The sequence below is a fragment of the Meleagris gallopavo genome, chromosome 6, assembly GCF_905368555.1.
Source record: "Meleagris gallopavo chromosome 6, MGAL_WU_HG_1.1, whole genome shotgun sequence".
NCBI lineage: Eukaryota > Metazoa > Chordata > Aves > Galliformes > Phasianidae > Meleagris > Meleagris gallopavo.
This window is the reverse complement of record NC_139409.1, coordinates 17224160-17245384: the sequence shown is the minus strand read 5'-3', so window position 1 is coordinate 17245384 and position 21225 is coordinate 17224160. Positions and strand designations below refer to the sequence as shown.

General features: G+C 37.2%; 1 protein-coding gene across 1 annotated transcript in view; it reads right to left on the bottom strand.

Annotated features, from left to right (window-relative positions):
- Nucleotides 1-21225, bottom strand: part of C6H10orf67 (chromosome 6 C10orf67 homolog) — a 44661-nt gene that overhangs the window by 13978 nt on the left and 9458 nt on the right. Inside the window, 7 exon segments of the mRNA XM_085227267.1 lie at nucleotides 2478-2543; nucleotides 5971-6029; nucleotides 7161-7305; nucleotides 14189-14338; nucleotides 15818-15892; nucleotides 16771-16914; nucleotides 19209-21148. Coding sequence (XP_085083393.1) covers nucleotides 2478-2543; nucleotides 5971-6029; nucleotides 7161-7305; nucleotides 14189-14338; nucleotides 15818-15892; nucleotides 16771-16914; nucleotides 19209-19376 — 807 coding nt within the window. The 5' untranslated portion in view covers nucleotides 19377-21148.

The window sequence follows — 21225 nt, the reverse complement described above, 5'->3', positions numbered from 1 at the left end:
TTTTCCAAGATTTATACTATTAGAATAAGTCATTCTGTATCACTTTCCAACATTTATTGTTATAAAGTCAAAATATGCAGAACTGCATGGTAATAGAGAAATTAATTAATTCACATAATTATCTTCATGACAATCCTTTAAAAACTTGTTAGTACTTAGAGAGCTTTCGAGAGTGCCAATGTATTATTCCACCATATGTCATAGGATTTATATTTTCAGGATCATTACATTTCAACCTTACATGCAATGCAATTTTGACATTCAGCGCTCATTTTTCTTCCTCATGAGATTGATGTGTTCTGAGTTTTTATTCTCTTGCTTGTCCATCTTTCATTCCCACATTTGTATGCACTCAGAGTACAAACAAGAAGTCTCAGTGAGCAAAGTGTGCAAGTTTGCACTGAGCCTACTTCTCCCTTGCTGTTTCCCACAGGGTAGGGTTCTACTTAACAGTGCACTTTACTGCTCCAACCTTTCTGTCTTACTGTATTACTGCTGTATATCTTTCATGTTTCGTGATGATTTGTTTGATGACATATAATGAAAAGATAAGGCCACAAAAAGCTATACTCAAAATTACAGTAGGTATTGCAGGGTAGTCAAGGTATCTTCGGTACGTTTCATAAGTCATCACAATGCATACATTCCACGTTTATCTTGGGGTACCATGAGACCTTAGAGCCGTCCTCGCAGTGTGTGTCCTAGATATTTGGTAACTGTGTGCTTGACTTCAAAGAGAATTGGGAGGAGAGGGAAGAATGAGGCCAAGTCTTGCTCAATATGCTTTGCAAAGGTTGGGTTACCATGCACTCCTTTGCTTGGAACTCGGGCCATTTCTGAGGTGGGAAGGTTTTCACAGTTCTTTCAGTAAGATGAAGTATTTTCTAGGTAAAAATCAAAACTAATGTTGGCGTGAAAATATAATTGAATGTCTAAGAATCAATATTTATTCATTTTAAAAACTATTTTATTTTACTCATGAATTATTAAAAGCTTCAATCTGTTGTTTTTTTTGTTTGTTTGTTTTGTTTTTTGTTTTTTAATATATATAAAGAATAGATCAATCCTGTCTGCCTAAATTTTAGTGTTAGAGGTTCCTCAGGTATTTCTAGGACTACCACAATTCAATTTGTAACTTAAAATGATTCCTCCAGGTACCTCAGTTATGATTTCAGATCCAGAAGTCTGTCTGAGCTCTTCCCGTGTTATAAATCAGTTCAGAAACACACTGGGAATCCAAATCAATCCTCAGCTCTACCGCGTAACAACAATGCGTTTAAGCGTTTTTGATAAACATACAATTTAACGAATCCACAAATCAGACTGCAGTTCCTAGCATCAACCAGGATTCTCTACTGTGCTTTTCTATCCCAAAAGATAATTTTTTTTAAAGAGCAGCTTGCATGCCCTGATTTAGCAGGCTAAATTTAGAAAGGCAGATTTTAAATTATTTCATTCATCACTTCCTAATTTCAAGCAAATTGTGCATGCATCTTTTTTTCATAATGAAAAATATTTTCATTAGGAAGATTCTTATTTGAATTAATTTAACAGGGAGTTTTTTGGTGGCTACTCACCTTTGTAAACTGATTTGAAAGTCCTGTTCTATAAGATTATATTTTGTTTTCCTCTAGTTTAAAAAAATACAATCCTACAATACTCACCCAGGCTCAATGAAACTGAAAACTGAGGAAGGAGCGCAGGATTGGCCCCTCACTATAAAGCCACAACACATGGTGCTGAGATTAACAAAACAAAGTACAGCAGCTATGACTTGGCACAAAGTTTGACAAGCTGCAGAAAAGCAAATGTTTAAATAACTGAAGTGGTACTGATTTTCTATTCACAACCTTTTCTCTTCTAAACAGTATCATATTCTTTTCCAGCACATTTAGATCGCAAGTCAAGCTGTGTTTTATTTTTTATTATAATAAACCCAGTCAGTTTACTGTAACAAAGACATACTAGTGGTGATCAGTGTGAAAGCCAGTACGAAATCAGGCTAGGAAAAAAAAGTCAAATGGCAAAATAAAGGACCAGCCGTCTGGAAAGTTCCTGGATCATGTAAAAAGAAAATAAAAGGCTGTGTTCTTATGAGACTAATGCAGAATACAAAAATATTTAAAGACAAAACTCTGTGTCGTTGCCTATGACATTTGCTAACAGCAGCCGTAAACCTTTACAAATAATGTTGCATTTATTAAACATATTCCAAGCCCATCCAAAACAAAATATTGTTTTTTTTTCTTCTAAACATTTCTAGTAGCATTGCTTATATCTATTCCTTTCGAAATACCACACACACAAAACAAAACCCTAACATAGTTTTGCAATGGCTTTTTCACCCGTAAAGCGACTTCCTGACCTGAAAAACAAGCACATTTAATCTATGGGATATTGCAAAAGTTTTGTGTATTTTATTATATTTACAAAAAATGATGGTTCACGAAAAACTAACGTTTACACAAATATCTTACCAGATTTTTATCTAATGATCTTCTGCTTTCAAGTTCTGCCTTCATCTCTTCTTGAAATTCAACCAACTAAAATACAAGCACATGAGGACTAATGTTGGATTTTCTATTCCAGATGGGCATAATTCTCTAAAAAATATTTCTAGAGACAGTTCTCTGATCAAGAGACAACACATGGACAAACATTTCTTTATTAATACTGGTAGTAGATAGGGATCTTGACTTACAGCTAGCCACTTTCCTTTGGGATTTAATAGTGCCACGAGTCACATACATAAAAGCCTTCCGACGTAAGTAAAACAGAGCGTGATGTCCCAGGAGGCAGGAAGATGACAAAAACATCAGAAACAGAGAGTTCACTGATTTGAACTCTCGGAAATGTGGCTTGTAGACATGTTCACACTTGTAGAAAAATGGCAGAACTGTGAATAATCTGCAGAGTTCTAAAAGATCTATGTGAGATAAGATTTGTCAGCAAATGATACATCTGGTCTCACCAAAGACAAACGGATGAGACTACAGAAGAGTGAAAGAAGGATTTCTCAGGGATTCTTCAGTAGTTTCAGAATCAAAACATGCTTAAACTGTACAGCAAAATGTCCTTGAGATCTGCTGGGTTGGAGCTGTCACAGCTGCTGTCAGTCAGGACCTGCAAGTTAAACATCTATATTTCCCAGTGTGACGAGGAACAGAGTTTGTTGCTTACTGAATTTGCATTTAGAACATTATTAAAACCAGACAATGTGTAACACAACACTGTCATTCATTTTCTTTCATAAAAATGGAGAAACGCTCCCCTTCAGCACAATAACCCAGAAGCTGGAATGCTCAGCCGCAAATCAGGGCAGCTCACATTGTGTGCCTCTGGGAGTTTTATGAGGCTTGATTACAATATCCCAAGTCATGGAAAAGTGCCTTAACTACCACTCTGTGATGAGAATAAGCCACCAGTTCTGTTCAAGCTGTGCCATTGGACTCAAAGAATATGAAATTCATGAGACTAGATACAGAATGCTCACGCATGAGCTTCACTACATAGCAGAGCTGTGATTGCATGAGAAAGGGGAATGCTGTGTTCTGACTTGCTGGATCATTTATGAATTTTACATTAGACTACAAGAAAAAAACACCAGACAAAACAACAAACTCACACAATGCATACAGACACATAAAAAGCAAACACAGATACTCAGTAATAATTCAAAGAACAACTTAGGGAAAAATTCCTTCCTTCAAGTAGAGTATCCTTGCCAGTACTCTAGAGATTATGGCTCTTGTTTTAAGAGAATATTTTCCAATCAGAACACGGTGTATATGAGCAGTTAAATCACTGCTATATAGAGCTATCTATTCAAACATCCTTGAGTTCACCAATGAGCAGAATGCTGGGCAGGCACTCTAGTCCTTGGGAGAAAGTCAGTGCTTGCCATCTCTCATGATGCTTTGAGAGGAAACTGGAGAGCTGGGGCACAGCTGGGCACAGCTGGGCTGTCTGGGCACAGGGAAACCTGTCAGACTCCGATTCCTAATTACAAGACATAGAACAATATTTTCTAATTAGTCCAAGTGAAAGACAGTGCTCTGAGCCTGTTTCACCATCACTTACTGTTTCAACACAAAATGTGCTTTGAATTTCATCTTTAAGCCTTCACTTTTTCTTGTATATTGTGTATAAGAAACTGGCATCTGTATCAGTTTTGTGAACTCCACTTCTGGAGTGAAAAGTCCGACTGCTGAGCACTAGGGCAATGCGTGCCTTCTGGCCAAACTCCTCTTTTTAAAAATGAAGGCTTTCTAATGTAAGAAGGATTTAACCATATTCTGGCTACCGAGAGTACAGCTTCCAGTGGGATATGCAGAAGAGGAAAAAAAAAATATCAGAAACTTCAGTAATGTAGTTTATGTTTTAGAACTGTATTGTTTTTCTTTTGGGAACAGAAATACAGTTATCAGAATTATAATGAGATGAGAAGGGCTGCTCCAAAGGCTCCTGACAGCATTCCAGTCTTACCTACTTGACAGAAAACACAGCAGTCACGAAGGGCTACCTGGATGGATAGTGGTGTTGGAGGAAGTTTGGGATGAAAGCATGTGATCCATATTTACACAAATGTAGTGCTTTGAAATCACACGAGGGTTAGGTAGAAGAGTTCCTATGCTGCTGCTCAACTCTCCCGGCTGAGGGAGAATCTGCAGGAAGATACGGCATGTGAGACAAAAGCCTCCATTTCACTGAGATGAAGTGAAGAAAAGGAAAATAAGAAGTAAACTTCAGGAGAAAAAAATCTGTTCTGATGGCTGGCACTTTCAGCATAGTGAGATTTCAAACATGAGCGGGATTCCTGTACACTGTCAGACCTTGACAGCCAAAACGCTAACAGAAGCATGCCTTCCTTGACAGCGCAGTGTAGTAGGCTGACCAACTAGTTTTTCATTTCCAATTTTAGATTTCATGTACAGTATCCTTTTTTTTTTTAACTTTAATGAATGTAACCTTTCAGTAGTCCTTTAGAGATAAGTAGGTTTCTGTATTTTAGAGAGGGAAATTTGGTCATAGAAGGCAGATTCATCTATTGTCACAAGGAAAGCCAATGAAAGGGATGACTTTAGAATTCCAATGCCTTAGTTCACCATCAATTTGTTTTTTTTTAACATTAAGTTTTGTGAGAATTTTGTAATCCTTAATAAGCACAAAGAAATGTCACTATTTCCCTTAAGATTTACCACAAATAATTGAGTTTTCTACAGAATATCTTGGGAATTTTTCACACAAGGAATGTTCTCTATAGGAAGAAGATTTGTGACTGTTTTAAAGTTTTCTATTAAAAATGAATAGTTCTCAGGAATGAAACATATGCCTTGCAGAAAAAAAGTTATTTGAGAATTGTCACAAGACAGAAGGGCCACTAGAAGGATATCTAGAAGTTATAACAAGGAAATTCTGAGACCTGTCCATGTTTTATCATTTGTTACCAAACAGATATTAGCATTGGAAAAGTTTTTTAGAAAGCTGTATTTTATGCCTTGCCTAGCTATTGTGTTGCTCAGATAACACATAAATAATAAGTCACAAATAACTATAGCTCTATCTATTGGTAATGGAGTATTTTACAAATTGTAGGTTACTAAAAAGGCTTTTGTTGGATGTAACTAGCTATTTGCTCTTATCCTGCCTTCAAAATCTTATTGAATGCATTTTTTTTCTATACTAAAGTAGTCAATCATTTTAGTGTAGGATATTGAAGTTCAGAACTTTCACTGTATTTCAACAAAATTATACAATACGATGGGCCAAGAAGCAACCATACTCATTACAGGAACACCAGTTCATTATTACTCTACAATGAGTTATACTACCATAAAACATAATATAAAATTATTCAAGTCTAAGACTATTTTTCAGCTTCCAGCATTATTTGGTCTATACACTGATAACAGTCCAAGCATGTTAATGTTCCTCCAGGACTGTAGCTAACAAATATAAAAATTACCATACCTGTTGAATAGTTTGCTTATCACTTTCCATTTTTAATTGCATCCTTTGAACTTGCCTATCTGAAAACAAGAGGAGAAAGAGAGAAAGCATGAAATTATACGCCTCCATTAATATATGCAAAATGTTTGCTTCAGGTCAGTCTATAAACCTGGTGGAATGCACAGTGGAGGAGCCTGGCAGAACGGTGACCTTCATCACTGCCCTTGACATTCACAGCCTTCTCCCTGCTGTTTGGCCGGCTGGTCGGATTGAGATTGAGAAGTAAGTTCAAGAGCCAAGTGTGACTGAGAGCCCATAGCTTTTCATTAATACTAATTCTGGACATCCTTGTTGTTAGTCACAGCCAGTACAAAGTGTTTTAGCAGGTGGTTCTTTATTGTTCACATAAAACTTCCAAGAGATAAGAAGCAACATTGAATCAGATGATAAGCAGAAATCAGGAATATTTTCTACGTCAAATTCATCTCGCTACTATTAAAGACAATACTGGGTCTAAACCACATGGACGTAACAAAACTGAACAGCCAAATTCTAATCTATTGCCATAGTTTCCAGTTCTCCATTAAATATTTCATAAAGGAAATATACAAGAAGCAACATGTTGGTAAAGATTGCACATTGTAGGTTTGTTTGTTTTTTTAATCTCCTTTTAAGAACTGTAATAAAGCAAAAATATCGGAAGTATAGATTATTTCAGAGAAACCATTTCTGTTAGAAAACTTCCACTGAAACACTAAAGTACATAATCAGATGACAAAATGTACATTTGGATATTTTGCAGAAGCTCAAAATCTACCCTAGAGAGAATTTCATATAATGAAGATAAAATAGCAGATTGTCATTTAAAAGCAAAAATACTGACATATAATGCTGTGCTACTGCAGTAACTTTACAGCACTTATCCGCCAAAAAATACAAACTCAACTGCATTGCTAGGCAACATTATGAGTCTCAAAAGCCACAGCAAATATTCCTTTGTCATAAAATAAAAATATGTAAATATATGCATTAAAATTAGAATAAATATGTATGATTTTCTGTACAAATACATTCAAAATTAGCATTCAATAGCAAAAAAAGACAACAGCCCAGAAAGAAGTTACTATCCTTCTGAAGTGCACTAGCAATTAATTCCTACTTCAGCAACATTTCAGCTTTACATCTTGAACCACACCAGCTTCAAGTTTTACCTAATGCGTGCTTTTCTTTTTCAGAGTGCTGCAGAGAATTTTCAAGACAAGCAATCTCGTTGCGTAGTTTGAAAACCTCTTCTTTGAACTCTTCATTCTCTTTTTCAAGCTTTTTGTTTCCACGGTCATCGTCTTCAAAGACAACCTAAAAGATTGCAGTGCCTTGAATTTATAAGTAAGGAATCGGGGATTTCAATATGCTGCACTGCTATAATATTATACAACACAGTATCATATAATTTCTGAATTCTATTACAGAGTCATAATATGAATAGAAAAAAGTGAGGCTCTAAATAGGTTCCTGCAAGAAGAAAGGCTGCAGTACATTATATACAAAGACTATAACACATGGGGACATTTTATTGACAGGAATAATGCATATCATACTGTTTGTGTGCCCTCATCATTCAGGTCAATTTATTATGGAGGCTGAGTCCAGGAAGGCAGCTGGGGCCTATCCACCCACACTTCCCCCCGTGTTTCTGAAGTGCTGTCCGTAACTAGGCAGGCAGGAGAGGCTGCGGACAGGCAACACCAGGGGGTTGCAAAGTGCATGGCTAAGGAGGGGGGCTTGTTGCCTTTGTGCCATTTCTCAGTGACAGTGCTGCCAGTGTCATGAGGAGCACATCACATGTCAAAGCGGTGAAGTTTTCAGGCTGGGAGCCGCATGGAGTCCATCAGGCCTTCTGATATCAACACAGTTGGTTTGCTACTTGGTGTCGGAGCCACCCAGAGGCAATTCATATTCTGAACATTAACATGGCTTTGCATGCCTGTCACACATAGACCGTGCAGGGGTTTAATGCTATTGAAGACTACGGTTTAAATCTCTATGCAAACAGTGATTACCTTGTAAGAAGGTTCCAGGATAACATACAACAAAAGACTTTAAAGTTATAGTTTTAGTAAAGCAAACTCATTTACATTTTTATTATGCGTGTCCTTTGTTTAAATCTTGCCACGTCCATTATGGAAAAGACTTCTTATGCAACTGAAGCTTATTGGGACAGCTACTCTTTTTTTCTTGTTGGTCTCAAAGCTATTGAAAACATTTGAATATATTGTCTTATGGCTGTCTAGATTTTACTGCCACATATTTCTTTTAAAATTATAGAAAAGCTTTCAGAGCTGGCATGGATCTTGATAGTAATACCAGAATATTAACTAACTCCTTGGATCTATTTAAAATATTAACACAAAAGAGAAGACTCAGACAGCAGCTACTTTGCTTACTAAGGAAAATTTAGGATATTCTTTGCTCTGCTTGGTAAAAATATGAACTCTGTTTAAAAAAATTAATTGAAAATAAAACTCTGAGGTTTTCAAATGACATGGAAACTTGAACTGTAAAATAATTAGGGGTAACATTTAGCCCAGAACTTTCTGTTTTGCCTCAGAAAAACATTTTTGATCTCAACCTAACCAGAACAAATTATCACTGTATTATATAAAGTTTTGGCCACAATGTTTCCATTGATTTTATAAGAAATTGTGTAAATAAAAAGTGAAGCATTCTGAAAAGTAATTCATGCAAGCTTGTGCTTCTCCATCCTTTACTAAAGAAATTTCACTTAAAGAACAAGTATTCTTAGTAAAAACGTTACTGCTAAGAATGCAAGGCGTCTTCATAAAGTCATGAAAAACGTTTCAACAGCATTTCACATTAAACAATCTTTGTACAGCAAGAAACTTAAAATTATTCTTACATGGTAATTACTAGATGGCATGTTTGTTTCGAGAAGCTGTACCAAGCTCAGGAAACAGCAGTGCTGGGAGAACAGCACGTGCAATATTGGAGTGTTAACTAACTCTGCTCAGGCTGTAGTCTGCTCAGCCCACTGCAAAACCAACTCCGGATCTCCGGCGAGCTTCTAAGAAGCTGTTACAGCTCTTCACAGGCTGAGGTCCATTTGTTCCTCTCCTCCGGCAGTATTTGAGCAACAGCCGATACTCGCAGAAGAACCTTGAGTTTATCGTAAAGTAAGCCGAAACGATTGAACGAATCGCGTGACTAAGTTTTAAACGGTGCCACAACTACAAGTGTATCCGTAGTCCTTTAGTGTTTTAATGAAAGGATACAAACACCTCACACAGCACTTTCTCCACTTGGACTTTGCACATTACCGAGGCAGCCTTTAGCTGCAGCCCCACCGCCTGCCAGGGACCAGAACTGCACGTCATTAACTATTCAGGCTCCTGCGGCAATGAGGACACTCATTAGCAAAACGAACAAAGGGACAATTTTCTGTAGCTACAGTCATCTGTTACACTTTGAGTGGCAGGTTTTGTAGCAATGTTCTCTCTACCATCTGCCCACAGCGGTAGCGTTTGGCTTGCTTAAACTGGGGAACTTTCAAGATGTAAGAAAAAAGGGCTGGAGGCTGGAAGGCAGTTATGAAGCCAAGAGACTTCAGCATTTCTCACCTTATCTATTTTAATATCTCCATTCTAACAGTTTTAATACTTTAAGGTTAAAAAAAAAAAAAAAGAAGTATATGCTAAGCCTAAATAAATCCAATTACACTTTTATTAAAGTGACATAATGCAGGTTGTTACTTGCATGCATTAGGCATTTCTAATTACATTAAATAAATATGCATTCATAATTTTGGACAGTAAAAAACTTAAAATAGATTTATCCACCTATAATGACAATATTAAAGGCAAATGACCTTGAGGTAAAGGTGAGAGAATACAGCTATTTATTATGCAGTTGTGAAATTCACATTTTCCTTTGGCATCTCAAAGTATTTAATATGCACACAAGATAACTAAAGTGATGCTTGAAAAACAGGTAGGATTTTTGCACTTTTACTGCAAAAATATACAAGGAAAATTACTGATGCTATCATATGATACTGAAAAAGACAATACTTGAACATATTTCAGATAAAATTATAAACTGCAGTTGTTATTGCTGTTAGTTTATTATAAACTTGCCTTGATAAAAAAATCACCGTTGAAAATTTGTCATTTAAGTTATCATCTCCCTTTTCCTTCCAAAGCTATATTTTAGGCATTTAAAGTCTATTATTTACACCACAAGAGGGTGCAACGGTACAAGTTGTCATGAAAAACATCCACAATACACCAGTTTTGAGTTACAGGGGAAATGATAATTCCAGTGTTTCTTTACGTTTATTGTTGGAAAATCACATATCCATAACAAGTTACAGAGTACATTTATAATAATAATTGTTTCATTTTCATGTTTAAAATGTCAAGGTTGAAAGTGGAAGGTTCTAGTAGGGCCACTGGTTGCACACAAGCCATTACTTTTTAGGCAGTCACTCTGCTATTACTCTCTTATCTTCAATTCAGCTAATGGGTATATTCTAAAAGGGCTTGCAGTCCTCCAGGATATTTCAGGGGATCAAGATTCAACCACTCCTCTGATAACATACTTCAACTGGCAATCATTTTCCTGTGTATTTTCATCTTCTGGACGCTGAATTTTATTATGTCATCTATGCAGGTCTTTTAAATGTAACAAAATGGAGGCATCAGAAAGGATAGGACTAACAAATTACTACTGGTCCAGATAATTCCTTTCATTTTTTAAGGCACATCAGAGATGGAAAAGGAGTTCAGATAGCATAACTTTGGAATGAGAATAGGCATTTAATCACAAATTCCTTGACAGGGGAAAACAGAGAATGTTCCCTTTTGCATAAAAGCAGAATTCTCAGAGAACAGATAGAGTTAATTCCTCATTTCCATGTATTTTTTGAGATCTTTCACTGGTTAATGAGGGCTTTGCCTGAAGAATATTATACCTCTTTCACAGATTACGCAAAGATCAGGACCTGCACAGCATCCCATCTTATCAGAGTGACAAATAGAACTGTAAATATTTACCCTACAAGCTCCACAACCCGTGTTACTAACATAGACTGAACTTCTTATAAGAGAAAACTTCACCAGTATGCCTCCTAGTTTTCCTGGTAGGCACAGGGCCCCATCTGTGTCTATTTTCCCCTTCATGAGGTCTGAAACTAGAGACTTACAGTTGTTTTCCACTCCTTAGTGGAAGGTAACATCACTAAATTTTAAGGCAGGACATATCTTACTGTAGCACGCTATCTTTTAAGCAGTGCTACTAAACATCTTGCAAAGATCTTGTGTTCACAGGTACCACTCAACTAAATGCATATTCTTCCAAAATAGCAAAATCAGCTTTGTTGGAAAATATGTTTTATGTAATCTGTGATACTGATTAAGAAAAGTTATGCTAAGTTTTCCATTATGTAAAACACCTATCACATACTGGTCAACTGTTTCTGGGGGGCTTCTAAATCTAAGCTCTCTTGGCTTCCAAGTCTACAAATGCGTGTTCTCTGCAGACATTTAGGATCCTTTCTGGTGGTTGATAAATCAGAAAGTAACTGTTACTTTGTAATAAAAGCATATGATTCTGCCTCCTCCTATACAGAGCATATCTTTTTTTAAATTGCTCCCAAGGTTTTCACATTATTAACCATTCTACAACTTTTACCTACTTGTATGCTCATACAATTACAGCCCTTTTTTTCCTCCCAGTATGTTAAGATTTTTTTTTTTGTTCATGATGTTGACATTCATATTGCCATTTTGTATGGGAATTGCTGAATCACAGCCTGAACCTCTGATTGATCACCTGAGGTGAGCACTGAGTCAGCCATGGGAGCACAGGTGAAGGCAATTCTCCTGTGCTGCCGGAAGGGGTGGAGCCTGGCTGCACCTCTCCTAGACCCATTTAAGAGCTGACTGCCAGTGGGGAAGTTAATCTTCTGGAGATCCTTCCTCTGGAGTTTTTGCAGTGAGCCTGGGATGTGGGTAAGTATTCTATCTATTCTCTTTTTGTTATTATGATCTGCTTTGCCAAACTCTCTTGTTTATGTCATAATTATGACCTCTGTATATTCATTGATTATACACATTTATATTTCTTTGCTTCATTGTCTTTTCTAAAGCCTTGCAAAGCTTCCAATAATAAAAGGTGCCCAATAAGCAATAGAAATTACTTCAAATGAAGTAATGAAGAAATAAAATGTACTCCTGGTGACTGTCGTAGCTAACAGACTGTTACAAAAATGAATTACTATCACTTCCTTCTCTTAACAAGAACTACTGACACAGCTTAAATATTCTGTTCTAGAATGGGCTGCATAGCTGTCAATTCCAAATGGAGAGAGATACCTAGGTTCCTCAGAGGGTACACCTGAGACTCCATCTTTCTCCTTGACAGGTAATACTGTCTAACTTAGGAGGCTGCCAGTAGAAGAAGATGGCATTTTCAGATTTCCTTACTACTGTACATCTTAATGATGCACAGGGAGCTGAGATCAAAAAGCAATGTACCATCAGGCTTAGATAAAAACTCTTTAGAACCTGAGACTGCTTTTTATCAATCTAATGTATAGGTGAAGTTTAAAAAGGCATTACAGAGTTCCCACATTTCAGTGAGCTGCTGACAAGAGTTGTTAACTTGGGAAGGACATGTTTATATTTCTGAAAGGAAAAGGAAATGATGTATAGAAATATGTGACTGAATTAAGTGTCCCATTTGAAGGCTAGAGGACGAATAATTAAGACAATTCTCAGCCATTAAAACTAACTATTTCTGTCTGCATTTGTGTGGGGAAAATTATTTGAAGGGACTTCTCATGTCTACTAATGGTTATACCTGAGTGGTTGTTGAACTCTGAGAACTATTGCAGGAGTTAAGAAAAATCAAACATGAAGAATTTTAATCTTCATTTGGATACCTGAAATGCCAACTTACATGACTAACAATACAATTCTGAAAAAGAAAGTGATTTATTTTGGAAGTTGTATGGAGACAGAAGGAACAAAGAGAAACAAGAGAACAAGTAATGTAAGTACAGAGATGGACTTTTCTGTAACTGAAATGGAATAAAATAGTGCTGAGAGCAATATCTTATTCAAGTATTACATTTTTAAACAAGTTTTTTCTTCAGGATTTACAAAAATATCTTAAAATATTTTATTTTGTTAAAAACAGATCGAAAGAAACACTGATATCTCTAATCAAACTACCACTGATTACACTCACTCATTGAATTGAGTGAAATTAATAGCGTACAATAGACTCCTTCATTCAAAATACCTATCTTTAGCAAGAGATATCCCAAGAAGTGTTCTAATATTTTCTTGTCTTTATCTTTACTGGGAAAATAATGAAACCAGAAATCACAGAATCACAGAATTGTAGGGGCTTGAAAGGATCTCTGGAGATCAAAGTCCAACACTCTGCTAAAGCAGGTTCCCTGCAACAGGTTGCACAGGAAACTATCCTGGAAAGTTTTCAGTATCTCCAGAGAACAAGATTCCACAACATCTTTGGGAGCTTGTTCCACTGCTCTGTAACCCTCACAGTAAAGTTCTTTCTCATGTTCATATGGACATGAGAAATTTCCTGTGTTCCGGTCTGTGCACATTACCCCTTGTTTGGTCACAGGGCACTACTGAAAAACTCTGGCCCCATCCACTTGACTCCTGCCTTTTATTTATAAGCATTGATAAGATCCTGCTTCAGTCTTCTCCAGGCTGAACAGCTTTTCCTCGTATGGGGGATGCTCCAGTTCGGTCATCATCTTTGTGTACTTCTGCTGTACTCTCTAGAAGTTCCTGCTTTTCTTGAACTGAGGAGCCCAGAACTGGACACAGCACTCCAGACGTGACCTCACCGGGGCAGAGTAGAGGGTGAGGATCACCTCCCTTGACCTGCTGGCCACTCTATTTTTAATGCACCCCAGGATACCACTGACCTGCTTGGCCACAAGAGCAAAGTGCTGCTTACAGCCACCCTGTTGCCCACCAGGACACCCAGATCCTTCTCTGCAGAGCTCCTCTCCAGCAGGTCAGCCTCTAATCTGTTCTGATGCTTGCAGTTATTCCTCCCCAGGTATAGGACTCTGCACTTGCCCTTGGGAGTTCCTCTCTGCCCAACTCTCCATCTACATTTTTCAGTGGTTAAAGGTTTCCAGATTTCGTAACAAGTTCATAAACTTTTTTGAAAAACGTACCATTTTAGTCTCTTCATTTTCCTGATATTCCTGCATCTTTCTTTTCAGATCTTCAATTGTGGACTCTTTTTCACGCAGTTTGTCACGTAAAAACCTCAAAAGTTTTCCTGGTGAACATTCTATATCTTCTCTATCTATGTTGTAATACTTCTATTAGGAGAAGAGATTACTTAATGACATTCTTGCATAAATCACATAGCCCATTTTTTTCCTAATGCTACAATTTATTATTTTTTTAAAATTTGAGTACATCGTAGTACACATTCCAGAGTTTCTGGTACTGAAAATAAAATGTTACTGTATCTGATATTTCAGATAATTAATTAAGAAATGTGTTATCTAATACACAATCTATAGTAATAGAGAATTCAAACATACGACAAAGAATAAGAAAAAAAGGAAAAAAGCATATTTTATATGTTTAAAAACTTTTAAGAGAACACACCTAAAACTCATACAAGAAACAAAATAAGAAGAAAGTGCAGTACAAGTACACTGTAGCAGGGTAAACTATTGAAATGCTAACTTCTGGATTACTGGCATTTATTTTTGCATCTTCTTGATTGCATCAGTAAGGTGTTTAAATTGCAGTAAAGGATTTTTAAATAGCATCTACAATGATTGATTTGCTTCAATGCAGTAAAATTAGCCTTTCAGAGAAAAACAGAATGTGCAGCCCCTCGTTATACTGAAATGCCTGCCCATGGTGATGCACAGCCAGCAGTAACCATTAGGAAACACTATGCTCAAAAGTATGTGTGATATGTGTGAGCTCTTCCTTCACAACTACCTTGATTAAGTCATTTTCCAAGGTTAGGTGATTAAATATTGCTTAGCTTTAAAATATTAATAGCAGCAGTATTTGTCTCTAGTGCCATACATTCATATTTGTAACACTCAATAAGGGGTCAAAAAGTGTTTTCTCAGAGCATCCCACCTTCTGAATTATACTCATCTGGCATGGGGTGAATCTCTACCTGTTTACTGAAAAATCCAAAGAAAAAAGGAAAGAACTTTTCAAACACAAAATGAAATTTGCATTTTTCTATGTGGTTTGTGTGGCAATGACCTGATCATATGTACACATCTGCAATTCAGCTAGTAACGTCATTTTTATAGCAAAAGAAAGACAAAATTTAAGTTCCAAACTTTCTAAATTGGATCATTCTTAGTGTTTGTATTACACCCTGAAATCTGGAACTTTGAAAGTTTAAGGCACAGTTCCTGGGGCATAGTATAAAGTCATTAGTAGTGTACATGATTGGTCATTCTTCTCTTGTAGCCTGAGCATTCGATTTCCAAATCTATTGAGGTGTATTCATAGGTGTACTCATTTCTGATTGAAACAAGCAGCATTATATGGGATTACTATGTTTCTGAAGAGAGCCAGTCATAGCTTCTGTCTTCTAAAACAACTTTCAAGTATGCAAAACTGCATAGTTCAGCATGAGAGGAGGGGAAAAACAGGACTTGTAAAAAATGTATTTTTGTGCTATTTTCATTCTACTTAATGTGGTTTATATGCTTAGTCTTCATGCATTATACAAACACATCCTTCTCCAGAACTGGCTTATGACCTATCACTACTCCAATCAACAGTCCTTAACCTTGTGAGTGGTTAAAACCTACCTCAATATTTCCTCTGAGAACAGCCAGTGCATCACATAACTGTTGTTGGTAACTTTGTCGAATTTGGACTTCTTTCTGGAGTTTAATGTACAAAAAAAGGAAGCAGGCAATCACTAAAATAAACAAGCAAGCAAACAAATAAACAAAACAAACAGATAAAAACCTTGCACCGTGCCTTCCTTTCAATTTAAGAAAATTAAATACCATCGAAGCTCCTGTGAAAGAAAAAACACCGCACTTGTGTTCCTTTTTTTTATCTTTTTTATCTTTTTTTTTATCTTTTTTTTTTTTTCTTTTTCATTCTTCAGTCTCTTTTTAGCTTTTGGCTAATTAATGAAACTGTATCTCTTCCTCTGGAAACTGAAGATTCCAAACCACTTTAAGGACAAGCCACTTTAAAGACTCTTATTAAAGAATTGTCTCGGATGTTTAAGATGGGAATTAACACATTGATTTTTTTAAACTTTTACTTTTCATATGCTCACATCAGAAGCTTGAACGTCTTGAAGGCTGAAAACTGAATCTTGTTTCTTCCTTGTGGTGAGTGCTCACTAGTTGCATTAATACTAGGAGCATTAATGCTGGTGTGAGCTGTGGTTTACCATCTAAAGATCAGTGCATATATATTTTCAAAGAAATACATGGAAAAGATCTGTAAGTAATGTATATATATGCATTTTAGAAATAACTGCACTAGAATGTAAGACATCTCCATAGCTATGGCTGTTAATATGCAGAGTACAATGTAATCCATGTTTTATTAATTGCAAGTTTACAAAAGACAACTTAGTCATTTAAAAAAAATAATATTTTGCTTTATCTCCTTATTTTCAATACTTCTGTGAATTATTTTTCATTAAATAAAACATCAATCTACAGAACAATGATGTACAAATGAGAACTGGCATCTAGTGAAGACTGACATTTAACTGAACAAGAACTTTTGTCTTTACCCGTTTATGAAAAGTCTCAATGTCTGTCAGTCTATCATTTACATATTTATAGAGATTTGAAGCTTGCTCTTCAATTTTTTCTTCATATTGTGCTTGAACGGTGCTTTTGTAGATGAACAAATCTTTCTGGAGGGAATCAGTGAGCTAAAAATAAAAATCCTGTTATTACTTCTTATATACAAAGTAAACTAGACACACAGACACATGCAAAAAAAGGTACTACTACTCTGTTCAATATGCTGATTATTCACCTAAATACAAGCATCTAATGCGGTTCTATGCCTTGTGGTATCTCCTTTGGTCTACAACAGTCAGTTCAGAAGAGCATGTGTCTCTACACCGGCAGGAGCTCCCTGCTTCATGTCCATGCTTTGGATATCTTAGAGTGTCAGCACGGATTTCAGTATGCAGAGTAAAACTTCTAATTTGGTATCTACGCAAGAAACAGGTGAAGAACTTTCTGTTACAATGAGCTCAGGGGTACTTGACCCAGTTCCTCATGCACATGTGGCTTAGTGTCTAAGAAACGGGTTATAAAAAAGACATCTTATACAGGGCTGGCAGACCTGACAGAAACCTGTTCCCTTCTGAAACCAGAGAAAAGTATCATATCCCGATACATCTCCACTGACTACAAAGATAGATCTGCACTCACTGCATGAGAAGTTTAGATGCCTTGCTCAGTTAAAAGTTACTTCCGTGGGATGCCCAAAAGTAGGTTTCCTAGTGTGTCCACTGACTCTCAGCTCAAATAAAATATCTGACTGTTAAACAAAGTATTGAGAAGCCTTCTATAGCAAAAACAAAAAACAAAAAAAACCCAAACAAATTAAAATGAAAATTAAAAAATTAAGAATTTAATTTCATAAAATGAAATTAAAATATAACTGTGAAAAAGATTTTAATTACTTCTGCAGAAAAAAAAATGCACATAAGTTACAAACTGTGCCAAAATATATACATTTTGCAGTCTCAGAAGTAGCAAGGACATCAAAGATGTAATATTTGTTATAGACACCACTCTACTGTATCACTCCTCTAGAAGATAAACAGGTGAAAATTGAAATTTAGAAAACTATAACTCATGAAATAGAAAATTTGAAGATACAGTATTAAATACATATTTTAATAGCACCAAGCAAAGAAAGCATAATGAGAACTGACCCTCATTATAAAAGATAGTTTGCGTCCACATGTACAGTGTTTGCTGCCAAAATAAAAATGCCCCTCAGAAACCTTCAATTCTGAAGAGAATATTCGCGCAGTAAAGATATTTAACTTCCTCAGGAAATAATTATTTTTTGAATACTCAAGTCTCTGCCAGATGGTAATTAGTTAGATACCGCAGAAGAGATCCAGACAGGTCTATCAATACAGATATCACAATGGAATCCTAGAAAGTGATCAGAACACGTTCATAAAACTTAAGCCAATAGCCTGCAAAGTTTTTTTTTACTGCAAAAGAGTAAAAATAACTGTATTTTAACAAGAAGTAACAGACGAAGTGTTAAAGGAAATACATTTGGCTTTCCACTGACTTTGATGAGGAAAACACACAGAAATCTTTATGATGTACAAGGTACAAATATATATTGCTTCTAAAAGCAATACCAAAAACATTGAATTTTTGCTCTTCTCTATATTTACACACTACTCATAATCTGGAATGACAAGTGGTTGTTTGTTTGTTTGTTTGTTTTTCCAAGGAAATTAAACTTTCTGCACAGATAATTACTTCATATCCTGAAGCATCTTCTTTCGTAATTTCTTAACACGGTGAAGGGACAGATAGCAACATATCATTTTGATGTAACAGATCTCCCTCTACAGGTCCCTAGAGGCATCTATCTTCACAAACTCTTAAGGCATTTACACCGAGAAAGCTTTATTTTTCCTCGTTATGGACTGCATCTTTGCTCCAAAATCTAAGCATTTAATTTCAGTAAGACTCTGCTTACAATACACACCTATCTAAGCAAGTGCAGATAATGCCATCTGGATCTTCTTTCTAACTTTGTATATGATTTGTACAAAGCAGAAGCACTGCACTATTTCATTTCAGCAGAAGCAGCAGGGCACATTAGCTATGCTCATGACTGACACGATGCAAGTATAAATGGAACTGGTAGGCCCGCATTTATTGCCACATTATTAGCTATGATCAGATGGGTTTGAGAGTTCAGAATTTATCATTTTCAAAATTAAACAATGGTAATCTCGATGAAATCTCTGATTCAGTTAGCTGAGTAACCCAGTCTCTAATTCACCTATCAATATTTGTGAGTTGGTATATTTTGAAAATAAAAATTCATATATAGAGTATATGAAAACAGAATAAATGTCAAAACAGACTGCCTAAATATTATATAAAACAGGTGACAGTGACAAAAGTATCTGTTCTATAGTATGAAAAAGACTCGGATATCTTCCTAGTTTACCTTGATTAAAGCTTGTGTTGTAATTGCTAATTCATTTAATTCTGGTATTTCTTTGATATCTGTTTGCGTTGCATGATCTCTGCTGTGATATCCTATTTTTAAATCATCTGAAATGCAAGGCCTGTAAAAAAAATCCATTTGAATAAACAAATAAAGCAGCAGTTGCATTAACCAGATTAATCAGTCTTTATTGGTAATGGATATTCAGGAATAAAGTAAGTAATTTTTAATCATTTCACTTGCATGGCATTTTTTAAAGACAGGAACTTAAGATTGTAACAAACACACCAGCAGCTTCCTTGCATTTGTTTCATGAAGGCAAATGTTTTCAATAAAATACTGAATTACAATTGAAATGAAGGCAACACAATCATTGTACTCAAGAACGCAAAAGAAAATACCAAAGAACAGAATACATTCTGACAGCAAATAGACTATTTTCAGTGTTCTGTAGAGAAATCTGTCCAAGAATCCTGGATAGTATGTTTAGTTAGGAGTTTGTTTTTCTATTTCACTGATAAATTTGATTATTTGATATTACTAATTTACTCTAAAAACACCTACCATTAATTTTTAAAAAAACCTACAACATTGGATTGTTAAAAACAAAGCAATGCTGGCGCTGCCAGAATTCCTCTCTGTCACAAGCAGATGGTGTCAGACAACTCCTGCCCAGGGATAGGTGATCCAAACCAGCTTCACATCTTAACTGCCCTCGGAGGTGTTCTGCTTTGGGAACATTCCAAAATATTCCAAGTACTGTTGAATACTACTGGCCACAAAGGGCTGTTTTCATCCCCCCAGGTCCTGTGCAGGAAACCTGCAGAGAGCCCCAGCCGTGCGGTGATGCTGTCAGATGCAATGTATCCCTGCCGGGCCAGGGAGCAGCGGCAAGAGGCACGGAACAGCGCTGAGCCGGCCGCCGGGCAGCTAGCTGAGAGGCGAAAGGGAAACAGCCACAGCCTGGTGAGGGCCTCACCCGTGCTCGGGCTCCTGCAGGCCGCAGGGCAGCGCCAGCAGCTCCAACGTCGCCGGGGCCAGCAGGCGGGCCCACGGCAGCGGGCCGCACCGCCTCACCGAAGCCATGGCAACCAGCGCTCCGCCCCGCCTGCCCGCCGCGCCTCTCGGAGCGGGGCGGGACGGGCGGACGGCGCTTCCGGTTGGCGCCGGTTCACAGGGCGTAGTGGCGGTGGTGGCGCGGCTCCGCGTGGCCGTGCTGTGGTGGCGGTGTGTGCGTTGCGTCACTGTAGCCGGCTGCTCGGCAAGTTCAGGCGCGGAGCCCTGCCTTTGTTTCATCCGCACGGAATTAATAAGTTATCTTGACCCACAACTCAGATCATAGACTGCAACTCCCGACATCAAGCCCTGTGTCTGAGAGCAGTGTCCAAACGTTCCTTGAACTGTGCCCCGGGCAGCCTGCTCCATGCCCACCGCCCTCTGGTGAAAAACCTTTTCCTAGTATTCAACTTGAATGCTTAAGTTATTGCCAGGCCAGGGAACACATCTGCCTCAGGGACATCAGAGCATGTTTCAGAGGAGATTTGACGATGTATCACTGCACCCAAATACAGCAATTCTCTCAGCATCTTCATGGCCTTTGGCTTGACCCAGCCCTCCCTGCTCCAGCCTGTGTGAATGTGGAGGTGAGGAGCCCAAATGGGCTCTTTGAACCATGTGAGACTGTGAACCAAAGGTGGAGGAAATAAGGAATAGTGGCCTATGTGGCAGAGGCAGAAGAAAATGCAATTTCTGCAGCATAGAAGATGATGTCAAATGTGAGCATATACATTATTAGTGGTCTGTCTGCTTTCATTGTAGTAACAAATGTAAGCTTTGACATTTTAGTGTTGAAATGGTCGAGACAACAGTGAGATGATCAACAGCGACTGTGATTTTCTCATAATTCTTCCTTGACAGAAGTCCATCAGAGTATGGGCCATCTGCAAAAACAATTTAGTTATTAATGTTTGAATGCAGTATATGATCTGTAGTGTTCTGGTTTCAATAATTTGAGCAT